We start from the raw sequence: 23236 nt of genomic DNA on the forward strand, positions 1-23236 counted from the left end.
TAATCACTTTTATCCGTACAAATTCAATAAAAAAAAACACTTTGTGTAACATGTGTTACATATTTTGCGATAAATAAAACATTTGTAGGGTTTATTAGAAATGCTTATTTTCATTTGTTTATCATTGTTATTGGTCCGAACAATGCCACACACACAAAAAAAACGTAAAATATTAAAATTGACGAAAATTCAATTTTTTGGGACTTTTTTGGAAAAAATTCCCAAAACTATCGGAATGTTTAGATTTTCATAAAATCAACTCTACATAAATGCATAACCATTATAAGAAAGTTTCAACGAATTTTGCTGGTCAATTGCGAAAGTGTGGAGCCACCTTAACTCGTAAATTTGCTTTTATCTAGATATAGTTACTATCATAAACTTTAGAATTTTCTCACAAAAGCATCATGATGGTTTTTAGCAAGAACATCACCCATCAGACAGAAGATTATTCAGAAAGCACGTATAGAAATTGCTTTCCTCGTCCATCTTCATACTCTTTTTTGCACATTCGGATCATTTCCTTGGTTTGTGTTTCAGCATCGCAAAGTAACCCAACATCATTATTTGTTAATTTTCTTGCGGAATTTTGTACCTCGTAGGCGTAACTTGATTCATGTGTACATTAGCCATCTTCAGTCGTTTAGCTGGTCTGTCCTTCCTACTTGCTTCATTACGACAAGAGCTTAAACAAAAACAACAAAATCATCAAAATATCTAAAAGTTATTTGACGTTGCACCGTCATACCGTTATACGTTGTATTATGTGTTTTAATATAAAACAGTTCGTAGTGCGAATATGCCCTACAGATACATAGTTAATTGTCTATCAATTTAATATTTCATTAACTACAGGTCACTTTGTGTGGATCTTGAAATCTTAGGGATTACCTATAGTGAAGGATGATGCACAATATATGGTCTATTACCCTGATGAAGTAAAGATTCAGCACAGACTGACCTGTAACAGCTAAAAACAATTGAGTTATCTCCCCTATACCATCATTTATCAATACATACAAATGCATCTCTACATTTTTGAGATAACTGCATTACCTGCTGTATGTCCTTTTGAAATGCCATTTTGAATTTTTAAAAAAATGTTAAAAAGGAATTATCTCTACAGTGTTGTATAAGTATATGGAATTACAACAAAATAATGATTGACCTTCGAAAAAGGAGTTGTGTAGCATACAGATACATTGTATAGGTATATTTTCAAACTTGTTATCATTCAATCTCAAGATAAATTAATAGTTTACAAAGATTGGAACTGTTTTGGAAACGAAATGCTCTTTGGAGAAAAGTGCAATGATTTTAATAATAGTTTAACTCGTAAATTTCTTTTATCTAGATATAGTTATTATCATAGACATTAGAATTTTCTTACAGAAGCTTCATGATGGTTTTTAGCACGATCATCACCCATCAGACAGAAGACTATTTAGAAAGCACGTATTGAAATAAATTAAAGTGAATTTCTCTTATGTTACCGAATTTTCATCAGATGTCATTTCTGAGTTTTGCTCGTATATAAATTACAGCTTTTGTTGAATTGCGATAAAAAATGAGTTCTTTTTTAAATAATGCAAATCGGTAAAATATTTTTATCTAATCAACGTGCATTTTAACCTTTGCTATATATACTATGACCCATATGATCCAACGCCATACACAACATCAATTGTTTAGAAAACAGCTATCGCTGACCATCAGTAATAATTGCCAAGACTAAATCTTCCACTGCGTCCTCTGTGCCAATATCACCGGTAGCATTTTCCTGCAGAAATGTATACACATTCCTCCGAAATTCTCTCAATCGTGATTCAAATGAATCTGCTCTGATTCCTGAATTTGTTACCTTTTGTGCTGCCTCCTGAAGATGTCTTCCTGCCATAGCTACCTTTTGCTGGCTAATTTCTTCTCTTCTCAACGATTCCTCTATTTTTCTACCAGCCTCTTCTACCTTTCTATTAGCATCTTCCAACATTCTATTAGCCTGTTCTCTCTCTGTATTAGCCTGTAAACAACAAAAATCATAAAAAATATCTAAAGGTTATTTGACGTTGCACCGTTATACGTTGTATAATGTGTTTTAATATAAAACAGTTCGTAATGCGAATATACCCCACAGATACATAGTTAATTGTCTATCAATTTAATATTTCATTAACTACAGGTCACTTTGTGTGGATCTTGAAATCCTAGGGATTACCTTTAATGAAGGATGATGGACAATATATGGTCTATTACCCTGATGAAGTAAAGATTCAGCACAGACTGACCTGTAACAGCTAAAAACATTGGAGTCACTCCCCTATACCATCACTTGTTAATACATACAAATGCATCTCTACATCTTTTACAGGAGACAACTGATATAGGCATTACCTGCTGTATGTCCTTTTGAAATGCCATTTTGAATAAAAAAAACATTGTTGAAAAGAAATGATATCTGCATTGTTGTAAAATTATACGGAATTACAACAAAATAATGATTGACCTTCGAAAAAGGAGTTGTGTAGCATACAAATACATGGTATAGGTATAATTTCAAACTTGTTATCATTCAATCTCAAGATAAATTAATAGTTTACAAAGATTGGAACTGTTTTGGAAACGAAATGCTCTTTGGAGAAAAATGCAATGATTTTAATAATAATTTAACTCGTAAATTTCTTTTATCTAGACATAGTTACTATCATAAACATTAGAATTTTCTTACATAAGCTTCATGATGGTTTTTAGCACGATCATCACCCATCAGACAGAAGTTTATTCAGAAAGAACGTATTGAAATAAATTAAAGCGAATTTCTCTTATGTTACCGAATTTTCATCAGATGTCATTTCTGAGTTTTGCGCGTATATAAATTACAGCTTTTGTTGAATTGCGATAAAAAATGAGTTCTCTTTTAAATAATGCAAATCGGTAAAATATTTTTATCAAATCAACGTACATTTCAACCTTTGCTATATATACCATGACCCATATGACCCAACGCCATACACAACATCAATTGTTTAGAAAACAGCTATCGCTGACCATCAGTAATAATTGCCAAGACTAAATCTTCCACTGCGGGCTCTGTGCCAATATCACCCGTGGCATTTTCCTACAGAAATGTACACACATTCCTCCGAAATTCTCTCGATCGTGATTCAAATGAATCTGCTCTGATTCCTGAATCTGTTACCTTTTGTGCTGCCTCCTGAAGATGTCTTCCTGCCATAGCTACTTTTTGCTGGCTAATTTCTTCTCTTCTCAACGATTCCTCTATTTTCCTACCAGCCTCTTCTACCTTTCTATTAGCATCTTCCAACTTTCTATTAGCCTGTTCTCTCTCTGTATTAGCCTGTAAACAACAAAAATCTTGAAAATATCTAAAGGTTATTTGACGTTGCACCGTCATACCGTTATACGTTGTATAATGTGTTTTAATATAATACAGTTCGTAATGCGAATATGCCCTACAGATACATAGTTAATTGTCTATCAATTTAATATTTCATTAACTACAGGTCACTTTGTGTGGATGTTGAAATCCTAGGGATTACCTATAATGAAGGATGATGGACAATATATGGTCTATTACCCTGATGAGGTAAAGATTCAGCACAGACTGACCTGTAACAGCTAAAAGCATTGGAGTCACTCCCTTATACCATCACTTTTAATACATACAAATGCATCTCTACCTTTTTTTTAGGAGACAACTAATATAGGCATTACCTGCCGTATGTCCTTTTGAAATGCCATTTTGAATAAAAAAAACATTGTTGAAAAGAAATGATATCTGCAGTGTTTTAAATTATACGGAATTACAACAAAATAATGATTGACCTTCGAAAAAGGAGTTGTGTAGCATACAGATACATTGTATGGGTATATTTTCAAACTTGTTATCATTCAATCTCAAGATAAATTAATAGTTTACAAAGATTGGAACTGTTTTGGAAACGAAATGATCTTTGGAGAAAATGCAATGATTTTAATAATAGTTTAACTCGTAAATTTCTTTTATCTAGATATAGTTACTATCATAAACATTAGAATTTTCTTACAGAAGCTTCATGATGGTTTTTAGCACGAATATCACCCATCAGACAGAAGATTATTCAGAAAGCACGTATTGAAATAAATTAAAGTGAATTTCTCTTATGTTACCGAATTTTCATCAGATGTCATTTCTGAGTTTTGCGCGTATATAAATTACAGCTTTTGTTGACATCAGATAAGAAATGAGTTCTTTTTTAAATAATGCAAATCGGTAAAATATTTTTATCAAGTCAACGTACATTTCAACCTTTGCTATATATACCATGACCAATATGACCCAACGCCATACACAACATCAATTGTTTAGAAAACAGCTATCGCTGACCATCAGTAATAATTGTCAAGACTAAATCTTCCACTGCGTCCTCTGTGCCAATATCACCCGTGGCATTTTCCTGCAGAAATGTACACACATTCCTCCGAAATTCTCTCAATCGTGATTTAAATGAATCTGCTCTGATTCCTGAATCTGTTACCTTTTGTGCTGCCTCCTGAAGATGTCTTCCTGCCATAGCTACCTTTTTCTGGCTAATTTCTTCTCTTCTCAACGATTCCTCTATTTTCCTACCAGCCTCTTCAACCTTTCTATTAGCATCTTCCAACTTTCTATTAGCCTGTTCTCTCTCTGTATTAGCCTGTAAACAACAAAAATCATAAAAAGATCTAAAGGTTATTTGACGTTGCACCGTCATACCGTTATACGTTGTATAATGTGTTTTAATATAATACAGTTCGTAATGCGAATATGCCCTACAGATACATAGTTAATTGTCTATCAATTTAATATTTCATTAACTACAGGTCACTTTGTGTGGATGTTGAAATCCTAGGGATTACCTATAATGAAGGATGATGGACAATATATGGTCTATTACCCTGATGAGGTAATGATTCAGCACAGACTGACCTGTAACAGCTAAAAACATTGGAGTTATCTCCCCTATACCATCACTTATTAATACATACAAATGCATCTCTACATTTTTTACAGGAGACAACTGATATAGGCATTACCTGCTGTATGTCCTTCTGAAATGCCATTTTGAATAAAAAAAAAACGTCGTTGAAAAGAAATGATATCTGCAGTGTTGTAAAATTATATGGAATTACAACAAAATAATGATTGACCTTCGAAAAAGGAGTTGTGTAGCATACAGATACATTGTATGGATATATTTTCAAACGTGTTATCATTCAATCTCAAGATAAATTAATAGTTTACAAAGATTGGAACTGTTTTGGAAACGAAATACTCTTTGGAGAAAAATGCAATGATTTTAATAATAGTTAAACTCGTAAATTTGCTTTTATCTAGATATAGTTACTATCATAAACATTAGAATTTTCTTATAGAAGCTTCATGATGGTTTTTAGCACGAATATTACCCGACAGACAGAAGATTATTCAGAAAGCACGTATTGAAATAAATTAAAGTGAATTTCTCTTATGTTACCGAATTTTCATCAGATGTCATTTCTGAGTTTTGCGCGTATATGAATTACAGCTTATGTTGAATTGCAATAAGAAATGAGTTCTGTTTTAAATAATGCAAATCGGTAAAATATTTTTATCAAGTCAACGTACATTTCAACCTTTGCTATATATACCATGACCCATATGATTCAACGCCATACACAACAACAATTGTTTAGAAAACAGCTATCGCTGACCATCAGTAATAATTGCCAAGACTAAATCTTCCACTGCGGGCTCTGTGCCAATATCACCCGTCGCATTTTCCTGCAGAAATGTTTACACATTCATCCGAAATTCTCTCCTGAAGATGTCTTCCTGCCATATCTACCTTTTGCTGGCTAATTTCTTCTCTTTTCAACGATTCCTCTATTTTTCTACCAGCCTCTTCTACCTTTCTATTAGCATCTTCCAACTTTCTATTAGCCTGTTCTTTCTCTGTATTAGCCTGTTCTCTCTCTGTATTAGCCTGTAAACAAACAAAAAAATGAGTTATCTCCCCTATTCCATCACTTATTAATACATACAAATGTATCTCTACATATTTTACAGGAGATAAATGATATAGGCATTACCTGCTGTATGTCCTTTTAAAATGCCATTTTGAATAAAAAGAAATGTCAAAAGAAATGATCTCCTCTGCTACCTTTCTATTAGCATCTTCCAACTTTCTATAAGCCTGTTCTCTCTCTGTATTAGCTTGTTCTCTCTCTGTATTAGCCTGTTCTCTCTCTGTATTAGCCTGCTCTCTCTCTGTATTAGCCTGTAAACAAACAAAAACACACAAAAAATCTAAAAGATATTTAACGTTGCACCGTCTTACCGTTTTACGTTGTATAATGTGTTTTAATATAATACAGTTCGTAATGCGAATATACCCCACAGATACATAGTTAATTGTCTATCAATTTAATATTTCATTAACTACAGGTCACTTTGTGTGGATGTTGAAATCCTAGGGATTACCTATAGTGAAGGATGATGGACAATATATGATCTATTACCCTGATGAAGTAAAGATTCATCACTGGCTGACCTGTAACCGCTTAAACAATGGAGTTATCTCCCCTATACCATCACTTATTAATACATACAAATGCATCTCTACATCTTTTAAGTGAGATAACTGATATAGGCATTACCTGCTGTATGTCCTTTTAAAATACCATTTTGAATAAAAATAAATGTTGAAAAGAAATGATCTCATCTGCTACCTTTCTAATAGCATCTGCCAACTTTCTATTAGCCTGTTTGCTCTCTGTATTAGCCTGTTTTTTCTCTGTATTGGGCTGTTCTTTCTCTTTATAAAACTCCTTTATCTTTCTTTCAGCCCTTTCTACCTTTTTATTGGCCTCTTCTAACTTTCTATTACTTTCATCCACTTTTTGCATGACCTCCGTTGGTTTTTTTGTCATGCCCACTCTTCTCTTCTTTTCTGTCTCTTCTTTATTGCACGTTCGGACTAATTCCTTGGCTATTGTTTCAGCAAAGTTATCCAACATCATTACTTGTTCATTCTCCTGCGGAATATTGTTACTCGTAAGCGTAATTTGATTTATGCCTACAGTACCCATCTTCAGTCGTTTAGCTGGTGTTTCCATCCTACTTGCTTCATTACGGCAAGAGCTAAAACAAAAAATAATTTTCAATTCATATGGAAACATATTTACATCTTGTATTCTTTATTATTACCTTAAGTTGAATCTAAGGTTTTAAGATTAGTAATTATTCCTGGGTATAATTTCCATTTGTACAACCGAAACTTGTATATCTGTATTTGTCATTAAACTAGAAGGCATTAATAAAATCAATATTAAGTGCATGTATATGATCTTTATAATCAGCTTCTTTTATTATATACATATACTTAAGTGTTTTATTATTTTCTTATTTTAGATATTCATTTAGGACCAAGGAGACTGGCGAAATTCTTAAGAGAAAGTATGCTGATGAGAGCAGGTTCATGGAAAGGTATAATTAACTATCAATTTCTGTTAAATGATAGTACAATAGATTTCGATTAATATCACTTCTAATTTGTCAACTAAAACCATGACATTAACCGGAACTTGACATAAAGAGAAAACATGTTTTTCTGACCATTTCAGCTGTCAAAACCCGGCAGTGACCATATTTAAATGTCAAAGTGATATGGTTTTAGCACAGACTTAGACAGCATTTTTCCATGGTTTTTATCTAAATATCATACTTATTTTTGATTTTCAGTAAGCCACTAGTGACAGCAGATCACGATCAAACAAAAGATATTGGTGTGCATACAGATTTGGAGACTGTCAGTTTAAGTACGCAGTGGTGTGACAACAGTCTACAAGATCATGCATACCATGTACAAGTACAAGTACCAGGCAATTGTGTTAGCCATTGTGATGCCAGTACTCAAGCACCATCAAAATCACATGTATCAAAAGGTGTAAATAGTAAAACAACTCATGTAAACATGTCTTGTGAAAAGCTGAATATAGATTCAGAGTCTCATCTGTATACAGGTCTATGTTTACAAGCATTAGTCACTCTTGTGCGCGTTTTCCAAACCATGGAATCACCATTCAAATTCACAATGAATGTGGGAGACCAGCTACTCTTGTTTTTGATGAGACAGAGACTTAATCTTCTTTTTGCAGATTTAGGCCATAGATTTGGCAACAGTCAAAGTCAAGCTTCAAAAATCTTTAATTGTTGGTTGCCAGTTATTAGTTGTAAGCTTCAACAATTGATTTTGTGGTTACCTCGGGAAACCATACGTGCATCTATGCCATCAGCTTTCAAGGAGAAATATCCCAATACTACAGTTATCATAGACTGTGCAGAAACTTCCATACAGAGACCAAAAAATTTGAAGACAATGGGTGAAACACACAGTCATTATAAATCACACAATACAGTGAAGTACTTGATAGGTATTGCTCCTCATGGTCACATTATTATCATTTCTAAAGGCTTTTGTGGAAGAGCTAGTGACAAGTTTATAGTAGAAAAGTATGGTTTTCTGCAATATCTGTTACCTGGAGATGAAGTAATGGCTGACATTTTACAAATAATGACTTATTATTTCCACTTATAGTTAAACTGAATATGCCTGCATTCACCAAAGGAAAACCACAGTTGTCCGAGACACAAGACACAGAAACAAGGCGTATTGCACATGTAAGAATACATGTGGAACAAGCTATTAGAAGGCTGAAAGTGTTTAAAATTTTGATCAATATTTTGCCTGTAACTTCTGTAAAAAAAACTTGATGATATTCTGATTGTGTGCTCAGCACTAGTAAATCTAGGGCCTGCATTAATAAAGGATCTCCGAGATGAAAAAGATGACAGTGATGATGAGTAACATTTGAAATAAAGTTTCAGGTCAACTCTTTGAATCTGTTCTGTCTGTTGAGATATAAACACAAAAATATCCAGCTTTACGTGCTTGTAGGTTTTCATTTGTTAAATTATATTACAAAATATTTGAAATACAAGTTTTAACTTAAAGAGATATTCAGAACAGATTTTAACTTAACAGAAGTTTAAACTCACCAGAATGTACTACAGATTGATTTTTTATGGATGCAAAAAAAGTCCTAAAGTGCTCAATTAAAACGTGAATTTCACACCCTAGGGTCATCTGTTCCTCACTGGGGAGAAGTAAATTGACTATATTACTTCATTTTTTCCCCTGACAATTATCAATATCACAACAACGAACAACAATTGTATAACAACTGTGGTGACCTTTAAGGCCCATGGGCCTCTTGGTATATTGCTATATTGTATCACAGATTGTTTCAATTCTCATTTGTTGCATAGAGATATACATTTTTACACTCCTTATGTAAAGTTAATGCAGATCCTACCCATTTTGGTGGGCAGATACTTTTTTGTGTTCTAGAAGTTACAGAGGTTACAATGTAATTATTGTGGCTTTAAATATCTTTATGTTAATGTTAGTCAATCTTTGATTTCTGCCAGATTCTTGATTGGCTATTCTCAAAAATGAACATGAGAATGTACTAGATTTTTTTTTTTAAACTGTTACAAGTTTATTTACTTGTAACAGTAACACTCTTGTAATGGTGAATACATGCAATTTTTCATATTTCAACAGAAAATGAATAACAGGTATTTTATTTTCTCCGACTCATTTGTTATCAGTCCTTAATGCAAATAGTTTTGTATTCAGCAGTTAATTGAAACCTAGCAGATTCAAAATCATCAACAATTCTTGGCAGACATTTCTGAAGGTAGAATTTCCTTAATCTTGGGATTTCTTTTCTACAGAAGTCCACATCATAACTAACTCAATCTCCTGATATTCTCCTGGTGTCCATATTACTAATTTGCAATTTTGCAAGTTGCAAACATGAAGGGTTAGTTGAACTTAAAGATAATAGCCTTTGCTGCCTCTTTGTTTTAGCTGATTTGTGTCATTGATCCTTAATACATCGTATTTTCCTGAATGAAAGTAAGCTTCTAAGGAATCATATACACAGCTTAACAAAGGACACTTAATCTCGAGTAAGTAGTTTCCTAGTGTGCCCGCTGCCATCAGGAGACCTAGAAATCCATGGATCATTGTGTGATACAACAGTTCCAGAGTCTGAAATATTCATCCCATTTTCCCGAAGTAATGTTTTCGCTTAAATTTCTCCAATATTTCCATGTTCAGTGTATTTATTTCCCATGAATGATGGATTCATTTGCTCACGTATAAAATTATCAGGGTTTGTTGTATCCCTAACTGGTACTTTATGTGCAGTGCTACCTGTAATTTTCATCTTCCTACTATCCTTCCAGATAAGTGATCTAGCCTGTGTAGTGGTGCTTTTGTTTATCTGCGTTTCTGTAAGTTGTATAAACTGTTTATAAAACTCACAACACTTGTCACAAGAACATTGACCTTCACCAAATGAATGAACTCCATGGAGTGCCGGGCTTAATACTTGATGAGGTGTGGCAGTAACAGATGTATATATAGTACTGTTTTCAAGCATGAATACATCTTTCACATCTGAAGTTTCAACAAAGGCCTTGTACTCAATGTGACTCGCGAACATCTTGAATTCTGACTTATCCCTGTCTTCTTCTATTCCATCACTATCACTACCAAACTCACTCTCATCTTTGTTTCTTTTATGCTTCTTGAAATCCATGCTATTAATTGAGCGAGGTTCGATATTTCTCATTGTTCCTTTGTTCTATTTCATTTGATCATCTGTACAAACTTTTCCAGTCAAATTCATTCTCACGACATATTCAATTTTCCACAAAAGTGCCCCGACATGACTACACGTTCTGCTTTTACCAGTAATACACGTACATTCTCCCGTTTGTTACACAACACCCAAGGTAAATGATAATCTTGGTTTGCCTTTTGAGACGGCTTCACCTCCAATGTTAGCAATACTAAGTCGTCATCTACATTAACGTGAACAATTCTACATACAGATCCACTCTGAAAATAGTTGAAACTATCCAAATATTTAAAGTTTTCCATATCATCGCTATCTAGCGCCCGACTGTGTACCAAGTAATTGTAAATGTTACGGTAAAAAAACAGTCGGCCACTTTCGCATAGCATCTTTCCATTGAGCCGGTTCGATAGAATCAGGACGAGTGTCGACAGATTTCCGATGTTTAGAATGAGACATTGTAGTTCCTATGGTGTTATTATGCCGAATTCGTTAATAGTTCCATACAATTTAACTTACATATTCGCTGCAGAAAATTGAGTAATTTGCGCCTCCAACTTTATTGTTGTCAATTACGGTCGTAATGGAGGCCGATTTTAACGCCCCTGTATCAAAATATGAGAACCAACGAGGAGATTACTGAAAAAAAGGTGTCTATAGTGTAAATATAAACCTTTGCTGGTAGAGGGGTTCGTGAGATATCTGGTACACACAAGCTTTTTACTTCGTAAAAGATATAATCAAATTGTGTCTTAAATCATTATATTTTAATAAGAGAGTTAACATATTATATCAGCTAACTTTAATATTTCAAACACAAAATTACGAAAATGAAATAAACTAGATTCAATCCGAAGTAGGGACTTCGTGGATGACCTGGAGTGTAAAAAGAATCACCATATAATCCCCATTTTAGCAGAAATTATAATCTGTTTCTAGGTAAAACAGTAACCTACCTTGGAGATGGTGTCACTGCTGTAGAAATGTCCATTACGTCCTATGAAGAAATATACATTCCTGTTGCGATTATTCAGTATTGGTGTTGCTTTAGTAGGACAAATATCAATAGCGACTTTATTATACTAATGAAAAGTGGATTTATTAAAACACACTAAGTTTTTAAAAAGTAGATTTTGGAATAAAAAGGCTCAAAAGATTAATTTTCATTTTAAGAAAAATGTTTTCATAATGCAGTATTGCAGACTGAATTATATGAACGGATCAGATATAAATCTACATAACTATCCTTCGTTTGATTCTGGTCGGTTTTCCGGTGGAGGCATTCTTTCATTAACTGTTTGACTTCTGTTATCGTTATTCGCCAGTATTAGATTGATTTGTAATATTAAAGGCTGCAAACGGCAATACAGGTACACTAAGTTTGGTTAAGTAGGATTTGATATAATTATGGTCAGATTCATTATTTTCCTTTGAAAAAGAAAGATAAATTTTGAACACAACATTTCAACGACTTATTTGCGCATATAAAAAAAAATCTTCATACCTCTCCTGCAAGGATGTTCTCCACTTGATCCATACCTTCATTTACTGTTTGACTTCTGTTAAGGTTGTTCACTAATGACTGCCTTGATTGCGTTCCTGACTTCTGAAAATGATGATAAGGAAAACTAATTACTTATCTGATAATTGATTCAAAGTTTTCTTACGATGGAGAAACACCAGACTGTGTGAAGGATTCATGTTATTCAAACACAGAGGATTTAGCAATTGATTAAAAATTCAATTTGAAGGATCGCAAATATCACTGAAACATTTATAGCAACTACTCTAACCAAAATCATTTTTGTTAGGTTTTTTTTTCCTTCAAATACACCGTGTTTGATGATCAGATGTAGACTATAGTAGAAGTTCTTGGTACGACCGTCAAAGAAAACGCTATCATAAAATACAACATCCGCGATAGCAATGATTTTAAGACGCTCTTTTCAACAAACAGAAACACAGTAACCGTTCAATTTATTGTATCGTAATTTTAAAAGCGAAGTTATTTCATAGTATAAACATGGATATGGGCAATAAAAATGCAAGACCACACACTTGTGTTTTTCTAACGAATCAGAAAGTACGAGTTTATTGCGCGGACGAATATATTCACGAGTGCGCGGAGCGCACGAGTCAATACATACGTCCGCGAAATAAATGAGTGCTTTCTGATTCGTTAAAAAACACAAGTATGTGGTCTTGCTTTTATCACATTCCTTTCGTGTTTGGTGGAGATCGATACAAAGGTTTTATAAACTTTGATATTTTTTGCAAATACTGGGAACTTTTCAGTTCGCCATGACAAGGGGATTCCCATAAAAAGAAGTTCCGGCTAGTAGGTAAATACATCATTCCGTATTGCACATGTGAAATACAGAACGTTGTATTTGATGGTCTGAAAATTGCTTGTATTACTATAACAAGATTCAACAGGTATATGGTAAAATGTACTAGATATATAGGTAGATGTTTGGGCAAGAATCCAAATATGCAATTTCCGAGCTCGATAGGCAATAAACAAAGACAATAAATAGTTTCAAGTACTTACCTCCCGTTGTAATCGTTGTTGGTTCATCTTCCTAAAATGATAATCATGTTCATATTTGAGTATTTGTATCTAACATGATGTAGAGAAAATATTTTATGTAACCATTAGAACCATTACGTTAATCAACAATTAAAACAATTACGTTAATTAACCATTCGAACCATTACGTCAATTTACCATTAGAACCACTAAATGCATTAACCATTATAGCCATTACGTTAATTAACCATTAGAACCATTACCTCAATTGCGATAATAACGTTGAAATAACATTTTCTTTGCTATTTTGTACGTGAAGATAAGGATTAAAATGCGTTTTTTGGTCATTAATGATGGTATGCAACATAGCTCTGATCAAACAATTTTTTTAATATGCGCCACGTTATTACCGTAGTGTTTTTTTTGTTATTGGATTGTAATACAAAACATTTTCTGTTGGTAGGTTTATGTTAGGGCTGTACAAAGGAATTGTGAATATAATCAAATAAGCCTTACTCTTTCAATATATAACGCTGTTTCCATTTGAGAATTACGATAGCATATTTCAAAGGTGCGCTACCGCGCATTATGGAAAATGTTTGAACGGAGCTGTGCTGCATACTTTTAATGATAAAAAATGCATTTCATTCTTCAAATATTATTGGATTTTCAAAACTAATTAGAAGAAAGTGAAAATTTCTGCACGCAAACATGATAATTTATTATTTATCAGGATTGTTTCATAATAAATGATTTATTACACGGACAAATCATACATACATTTTCCTGTACTTTCGTCTTTTTTCTTCCTCGACATCTTCGGTCTCTTCTTCCTCCTCTATATCACAACGACTACGACATGTATAGAGAAAATAGATTGAATATAATAATGGCCCAAAGAAGACATTAGGGTTATTTTTATTTTATATTTACACACTTTTATAGTAGATACTACACTTACAATATATAATCAGAAATACATTTACTACTTACTTGTATTGGGGGTCTTCATTATTGCGACAATACCATTTTAAGGGGAGATCTTCTGCTTGTACTCCATTGCGCAGGCGCCGCCATTTATTGCAGTTATCACACTGGACCCAATTGCCAAAGGGCTTATCATTGTTTTTCAGGGTATCCTCCCTGCAATACCACCAGGTACCAGTTTCAGCAATAAACAAATCGGATTTACTTATTTACTTATACCTTATTATCAACCATAACATGCATCCCATATCTAAAAGTGCTTGATTCTAAGAAACTGTAAATTTTCTGTCATGGTACACGTAGTTTGGACTATTTTAATTGTTTGATGACACATTTGAAAATCACATAGGAACGCAATGGCGAATTGAACAATGTTTACGATGTTATAAACTTCTAATACAATTCAAAGGTATTATCTGTTAAGTAAATATATTTAGATTTGTCCAAGTTATATCCAGTTTAAGTATGAAAATATTAACTACTGATAATTCATTTAAAGTTCACATATAATAAATGGACAAATTTCTACGATATAGTTTTCCATTATTTCCATTATTCTTTGGATTTACCACAAACAATTATAAAACACTGTATTTTTTGCTTTTATTTGTAGAATATTGAACGTTTAATTTCCATGCATTAATTTCTTTATTTTTGTCAATTATTTATCTAACTTGAAAATATTTAAAAAAAAAAAAAAAAAAAAAAAAATATTAACATATCTTTCTTCTAGGGCTGACTTACATGTCGACAGCATTGCCTTTTTTCACGTTCCAATAATCTCTCAGTTTTTTTGATATATTATCCATTAAGGTGCTGAAATACATAATTTGACAAAAGAATCATACAAAGCCGCATGTCGGATATAACGCACATACTGTGCATATTGGTCTTTATATTAATTTGTTGAATTTGAACAGTTTATGCTTCATTTTTGAGTGTCATATGAATTCAACGAAAATTACGTAAATTGTACTTCCATGTTCACGTGTAGAATAGCTAAAACATATTTGGAAAAAAACTTAACATTTAATTTTTTCTTCTTGATTTTTTTCATAGACACCGAAGGGAAGAATGTAATCTTCATCACGACTGTAAATATCACACATTGGTTCTCCTGAACGTGGTATGCTCCAGTTTCCACATAAGAACGTTCTAATGCATTGGTTTTGTAATATATTAACATCTAGCGTACAATTCTTATTATACTTTTCCATATGCATCACACGGAATCGAAAATAAGATTCCCTATCACTCAGAAAAGTTTACCTGTATTTGGCATCACGGATGAAGTCCTGTTTGTTGTTTATGACTTCGAGAGCGTTGGCCTCCACCACAGCAATCACATCATTTCCAAAGTCGTTTGTCTGTAAACAAAATCACAACAATTATATTAATACCAACGCCGTCTGAATGTAACACGGAACACAGTGATCACACCAGTAAACACATCTCAACAGTGTAGACAGACATACTGATTACACCAATACCAACACAGTCTGACTGTAACACGGGACACAGTGATCACGCCAGTAATAACATCTCATCAGTGTAGACAGACATACTGATTACACCAATACCAACACAGTCTGACAGTAACACGGGACACAGTGATCACACCAGTAAAAACATCTCATCAGTGTAGACAGACATACTGATTACACCAATACCAACACAGTCTGACAGTAACACGGGACACAGTGATCACACCAGTAAAATCATCTCAACAGTGTAGACAGACATACTGATTACACCAATACCAACACAGTCTGACAGTAACACGGGACACAGTGATCACACCAGTAAAATCATCTCAACAGTGTAGACAGACATACTGATTACACCAATACCAACACCGTCTGACTGTAACACGGGACACAGTGATCACACCAGTAATACCATCTGATCATTGTAGACAGATATACTGATTACATCAATACCAACACCGTATGACTGTAACACGGGACACAGTGATCACACCAGTAAAAACATCTCATCAGTGTAGACAGACATACTGATTGACTGTAACACGGGACACAGTGATCACCCCAGTAATATCATCTGCCCAGTGTAGACAGACATATTGATTACAATACTGATTACATCAATACGAACGCCGTCTGACTGCAACACGGGACACAGTGATCACACCAGTAATAACATCTGATCAGTGTAGACAGACATAATTATTACACCAATACCAACGCCGTCTGACTGTAACACGACACAGTGATCACACCAGTAATAACATCTGACCAGTGTAGACAGACATATTGATTACATCAATACCAACGCCGTCTGACTGTAACACGGGACACAGTGATCACACCAGTAATAACATCTCATCAGTGTAGACAGACATATTGATTACATCAATACCAACACCGTCTGACTGTAACACGGGACACAGTGATCACATCAGTAATAACATCTGACCAGTGTTGACAGACATATTGATTACATCAATACCAACACCGTCTGAATGTAACACGGGACAAAGTGATCACACCAGTTATAACATCCGACCAGTGAAGACAGACATACTGATTACATCAATACCAACGCCGTCTGACTGTAACACGACACAGTGATCACACCAGTAATAACATATCATCAGTGTAGACAGACATACTGATTACATCAATACCAACGTTGTCTGACTGTAACAAGGGACACAGTGATCACACCAGTAATAACATCTCATCAGTGTAGACAGACATACTGATTACATTAATAACGCAGTCTGACTGTAACACGGGACACAGTGATCACACCAGTAATAACATCTCATCGGTGTAGACAGACATACTGATTACATCCATACCAACGCCGGCTGACTGTAACACGGGACACAGTGATCACAACAGTAATAACATCTGACCAGTTTAGACAGACATACTGATTACATTAATAGCGCAGTCTGACTGTAACACGGGACACATTGATCACACCAGTAACAACATCTCACCAGTGTAGACAGGATATACTGATTACATCAATACCAACACAGTCTGACTGTAACACGGGACACATTGATCACACCAGTAATAACATCTTATGAGTGTAGACAGACATACTGATTACATCAATACCAACACCGTCTGACTGTACCACGGGGCACATTGATCACATCAGTAATAACATCTAATCAGTGTAGACAGACATACTGATTACATCGATACCAACACCGTCTGACTGTAACACGGGACACATTGATCACACCAGTAATAACATCTGATGAGTGTAGACAGACATACTGATTACATCAATACCAACGCGGTCTGACTGAAACACGGGACACATTGATCACACCAGTAACAACATCTCACCAGTGTAGACAGACATACTGATTACATCAATACAGACCGCCGTCTGACTGTAACACGGGACACAGTGAACACACCAGTAATAACATATCATCAGTGTAAACAGACATATTGATTACATCAATACAGACCGCCGTCTGACTCTAACATAGGACACAGTGATCACACCAGTAATAACATCGCATCAGTGTAGACAGACATGCTGATTACATCAATACCAACCCCGTCTGACTGTACCACGGGGCACATTGATCACATCAGTAATAACATCTCATCAGTGTAGACAGATATAATGATTACATCAATACCAACGCAGTCTGACTGTAACACGGGACACATTGATCACACCAGTAATAACATCTGATGAGTGTAGACAGACATACTGATTACATCAATGCCAACGCCTGATGACTGTAGACAGACATATTGAGAACACCTATAACAGCAACTAGTGAGTGTAGACAGACATATTGATTTCACCAGCACAAATACCTGGTGAGTGTAGACAGACATATTGATCACACAAGTTCCAGCACCTGATGAGTGTAGACAGACATATTGATTACACCAGCACCAAAACCTGGTGAGTGTAGACAGACATATTGATTACACCAATAACATCACCTAGTGAGTGTAGACAGATATATTGATTACACAAGTTCCAGCACCTGATGAGTGTAGACAGGAATATTTATTACACAAGTTCCAGCACCTGATGAATGAAGACAGACATATTGATTACACCAGTACCAAAACCTAGTGAGTGTAGACAGACATATTGATTACACAAGTTCCAGCACCTGATGAGTGTAGACAGACATACTGATTACACCAGTACCAAAACCTGGTGAGTGTAGACAGACATATTGAATACACAAGTTCCAACACCTGATGAGTGTAGACAGACATATTGATTACACCAGTTCCTAAACCTGGTGAGTGTAGACAGTCATATTGATTACACAAGTTCCAGCACCTGATGAGTGTAGACAGGCATATTGATTACACAAGTTCCAGCACCTCATGAGTGTAGACAGACATATCGATTACACCAGTACTAAAACCTGGTGAGTGTAGACAGACATATTGATTACACAAGTTCCAACACCTGATGAGTGTAGACAGACATATTGATTACACCAGTACCAAAACCTGGTGAGTGTAGACAGACATATTGATTACACCAATAACAACACATGATGAGTGTAGACAGACATATTGATTACACCAATAACATCACCTAGTGAGTGTAGGCAGATATATTGATTACACCAGTACCAACACCTGGTGTGTGTAGACAGGCATATTGATTACACAAGTTCCAGCACCTGATGAGTGTAGACAGACATATCGATTACACCAGTACCAAAACCTGGTGAGTGTAGACAGACATATTGATTACACAAGTTCCAACACCTGATGAGTGTAGACAGACATATTGATTACACCAGTACCAAAACCTGGTGAGTGTAGACAGACATATTGATTACACCAATAACAACACATGATGAGTGTAGACACACATATTGATTACACCAATAACATCACCTAGTGAGTGTGTAGACACACATATTGATAACACCAATAACATCACATAGTGAGTGTAGGCAGATATATTGATTACACCAGTTCCAGCACCTGATGAGTGTAGACAGACATATTGATTACACCAGTACCAAAACCTGGTGAGTGTAGACAGACATATTGATTACACCAGTACCAATACCTGGTGTGTGTAGACAGACATATTGATTACACAAGTTCCAGCACCTGACGAGTGTAGACAGACATATTGATTACACCAGTACCAAAACCTGGTGAGTGTAGACAGACATATTGATTACACCAATAACAGCACCTAGTGAGTGTAGACAGATATATTGATTACACCAGTACCAACACCTGGTGTGTTTAGACAGACATATTGATTACACCAAAACAAGCATCGTCTGAATAAAAAAAGCACACAGTGAACAGATCACACCAGTATTAACACCTGATAAGTGTAGACAGACATATTTATTGATTACACCAGTAATTATACCTGATGTGTGTAGACATACATATATATTCATTACACCAGTTCCTGCAACTGATGTGTGTAGACATACATATATATTAATTACACCAGTTCCTGCAACTGATGAGTGTAGACACGTCATCACTTTGTGTAGCGTTACCAGAGTAAAGCACTAATACAATGTATTTTAACGATAAAATACAATTAATTCTTCCTGTGTGGTGAAAACACGGAAATATTTGTTACTGGTCAGATTTCGGTTTTTTTTAAATCATACAAAAATTCTGCTGTATCAACGACACAAATGAAGTATTTTGATTTCATTAGCAAATAAATAAAGAATATGGTCATTGAAGTCCTGGAAAGAACACAAATACTGTGTAAAGAATTTTTATACATTTTTACATGGTGGTGGCCATTTTGACGGAACGAAATACATTAAAACGTAAGATTAAAAGTAAGATTTTCATAACCACATGATATATGGCGTCAAATGTCGCGTAGATGTCACGTCATTACACTTAGTAGACCGAGGAAATCAGGTGAGAGATGGCCAAATCTTTTATTTGACCTTGACCTGGACAGATTTTTCTTATGTATTGATCGAGACATCAATGCCGACATTAGCGAAAGATTAGATATGTCTCTCGTTCGGTTTTCATAACTTGCGTCTTCAAAACTTATTTTTTAATACGTTTATGTGATAAAAGTGGTATAAACCAACATGTAACGTAAGACATTGTTTGGAATTTTGGAATACAGATCCTAGCAAAGGTTTTGGTTTCTCTTGACCAGGTCTTCTCCCGCGGATCACGACTATTGTTAACAAACAATAGGGAGGAGTGTTAATCAAAAGCGTTGTCTGCAAGTTAGGTTTACATTGATAAAATAGAACCGTTATAGACTTGGCACTCCAGAAGCAGCAATTTTATGCTCAATTTCAGACAAACCATTTCCCTCTGCGTTTAGTCTCCGGGGACAGGTTGCCTTGTATAGACAATAAATTTCCCTATAGTCATTTTATAACTGAACAATATTATCTTCATGATGTGTAATGCACAGTGGTAAACGACGGTCATTTGAACAATTAAGAGGGAATAACACTTCCCTTTCCTGTTACATATATCCATTAATACAGTAGTTATGCTCAGTGTTACCTGTTTTTGGCATCCTAGTTTCTCATAGGCTAGTATCAGGCGGTTGTAGTGGTACAGCATCGCTCCATAATCGTCAAAACGCGTCGACGCAAATCCAAATGTAATTGGAATTTTATTTGGCTTTGTATAACTAAGAAAACGGTAGTAATAGCATTGCTTCGTGTAGTTATTTCGTTGCCTTTTATTTAAACTTGTTTTTAAGATAAAATTCTTATCGTCCTAGTCTAAGGATCATTTTATGAAACGTTGGTAAAATTTGTAGTTTTCACTCCATGACCCCTTATAGATCCTGAGCCCCTTTCAGCTCCTTCTTTAGAACAAATTCTAATCAATATCTGAAGTAAAGCCATTTCAAATGTTTCAAATGTATGGCCACTTATAGTCCCATCCCTTAGTTCCTTGAGGATGCCAGCACTTCCCGAGTATAGACCTGTTTCACTGCATCTAAGGATATTATTTTGAAAATGGTGTTTAAATAAACTTTCTACTTCCAGAAGAGTGACCGCATATCGATGATAGCCATTATGTTTACATTTACATTTCAAAATACGAGGTTGAAGAATCTGATCGTGGGTTTCTTAGTCCAAGAAGCTTGACGCGTTATTGACCACGCTATTTTTCCATCATAATTAGTCACAAATGTTAATATAGTACCAGAAAATATTATCATGGATTTGCTTTTAATCTTCCGAACAATACAAAAACTGTCCCAAATCACTATTTTACCTTTTGACCCTTATCATTTTCAAATGGGCAATGTGTGCAATAAGTCGCTAACATAATTTAAAATGGAAATGATACAGTCCACGAAGGTTTGTAGGTGTCTTCTTGACTCCTTCTGAGAGACTTTCGGATAAGCAGCGTCCTCACCTTCTTTCCTTGTATCCATATCTTCATTTTTGGCTTTAGGTACAATATTTTGCAATATTCCTGAAACAAACAACTAGATTGAAATATATATATTCAAAATACGGAGAACGGTAATACTGCCGTATCGTTATTACGTAACTAAGTAATAACATCATTGGTGACGTCACGATTGAAAATATTTGAGCATAACAGACTACGTCACGATTGTATCTGTAAAATATTTAAAGATGCAAATGAAAGCGTTTATGTTTTATTAACATTTCTCCGTGTTTCTTAGTTTTCAACCTAAAATCTACTGGTCACTGATAATTCTTTATACAACTCTATTATATATATGTATATGTCTATTTATCCGTATTTACGTTTAAACATTTAATCCCAATACAAACATCAAGAAACATCTTACAACTGTTTTATAAATGTAATTCATGTATACACGCTTTAACTAACTGTTAATGACTTCTCTCATGTTAATAAATAACAATATGAACTTATCGAAAGACAAAAAACAGTAACAAATACAGAATAGGCACACAGGTTATATCAGTTAATTTCTTCATTAGGTAAATAAACAGTTCCTTGAGACAGGAATCAACACATATTGCATTTATTTTTCATTAAGGATATCTTTTAAACATCTTTAATATTTCATATTATTTTTTCAAAAAAACATCAAGAATATTTTATTGATTAGAAAGTAACGCATTTACATGTCAACAATAAAATTGTGATTATTAGCCTGCTCTAACATCAAGTTGTATTAAAGATTGCTGTTAATATAATGTATCAGTTGAAGAGGCGTGTTTTGATTAGAGATAAAAAAAAAAAAAGAAGAAGAAGACTTAAGTAATATGTCCGCAAAAAGCACGATAATGTGAAAAAAGGATAAACATATTTAATTAAGGTAATTACTGCCGTGTAGAAAGATGCATTACCCTTTCGAATATTTGGCATCAGTTGAGAAACGATATGTAAAGTATGCATGGTAATTGACAAACCCTGAGTGACACCATATAACGACGTTTCTGATGGTTTGTGATGGTGGCGGTTTCTTCTGCATTGGTGTCTTTCAGGTGTGTATCGGGATCTCTGATATCTGACGGGTCACTTTGAAAATCCAACTCCAACATTTCACCTGACCTTAAATAGGGACAACAGACATGTCTATAAAACAGTTGGTAGCTTAAATTGATGCTTACATAAATACCGAAATATCATTAAGTATTATTATATACTTCTCACATTTTGCTAAGGATCAGACATATTTTGAAGAAAAAAATCGAAATGTTAGAAAGAATATTATATTTTCCTTCGGTACTGTTTTGGGCGAATATGTTAGCCTTCCAAATCGTCCTGTGTGGGTGTGTTCAGTCAACCATAAAAGCGCGTGCAGGTTTTTCCACGAGGTCACCCCTTTCAAAAGCTAAGCTAGGCTAAGTAAGGAGTTGTTCAAATTGTTAAGGAAATCAATTTGATGAATGTTCTTTGCATGTTTTTTTTAATATGGCACAAAGACGAACAAGACAACGGTTAAATGACGGTGAAATGAATTGGGGCATCGGAATGCTGCAAGCTAGCATGGCTCAACGTCAGGTTGCAGCAGACCTTGGTGTGTCTC

At 34.6% G+C, this 23236-nt stretch overlaps 1 protein-coding gene across 5 annotated transcripts; it reads right to left on the bottom strand.

Moving 5' to 3' along the window:
• Window positions 1-270: 270 nt before the first annotated feature.
• LOC110463403 (MORC family CW-type zinc finger protein 3-like) lies at window positions 271-22832 on the bottom strand. 5 transcript variants are annotated; one of them, XM_021517975.1, is made up of 17 exons: window positions 22617-22832; window positions 21550-21678; window positions 20749-20868; window positions 15515-15612; window positions 14990-15061; window positions 14252-14401; window positions 14039-14110; window positions 13280-13310; window positions 12233-12334; window positions 11685-11725; window positions 6874-7159; window positions 6180-6296; window positions 5865-6002; window positions 4578-4694; window positions 3197-3355; window positions 1862-2020; window positions 271-685 (listed from the first exon to the last, which is right to left on the bottom strand). In XM_021517975.1, the coding sequence occupies exons 1-17, from the start codon at window positions 22746-22748 to the stop codon at window positions 674-676; spliced, it is 1935 nt and encodes a 644-aa protein (XP_021373650.1). In that variant the 5' UTR covers window positions 22749-22832; the 3' UTR covers window positions 271-673. The 5 variants fall into 5 exon arrangements, with proteins under 5 accessions (XP_021373650.1, XP_021373651.1, XP_021373648.1 ...); XM_021517976.1 differs by having other exon boundaries at window positions 4536-4694; window positions 5865-5927; window positions 22617-22815; XM_021517973.1 differs by having other exon boundaries at window positions 4536-4694; window positions 22617-22814.
• Between the last annotated feature and the right edge of the window lie 404 nt (window positions 22833-23236).

This window comes from Mizuhopecten yessoensis, unplaced genomic scaffold, assembly GCF_002113885.1.
Source record: "Mizuhopecten yessoensis strain PY_sf001 unplaced genomic scaffold, ASM211388v2 scaffold10901, whole genome shotgun sequence".
Taxonomy (NCBI): domain Eukaryota; kingdom Metazoa; phylum Mollusca; class Bivalvia; order Pectinida; family Pectinidae; genus Mizuhopecten; species Mizuhopecten yessoensis.

What these genes read in the sequence shown, in the direction of transcription:
- LOC110463403 (XM_021517973.1), bottom strand. Translation starts at nt 22,748, where the DNA reads ATGTTGGAGTTGGATTTTCAAAGTGACCCGTCAGATATCAGAGATCCC. An exon ending in AAAGGCAATGCTGTCGACAT is followed by an intron (nt 14,402 to 14,989) that starts GTAAGTCAGCCC and finishes GTGGTATTGCAG; the next exon opens with GGAGGATACCCTGAAAAACA. An exon ending in TTCAGGAGGCAGCACAAAAG is followed by an intron (nt 2,021 to 3,196) that starts GTAACAGATTCA and finishes TGTTGTTTACAG; the next exon opens with GCTAATACAGAGAGAGAACA.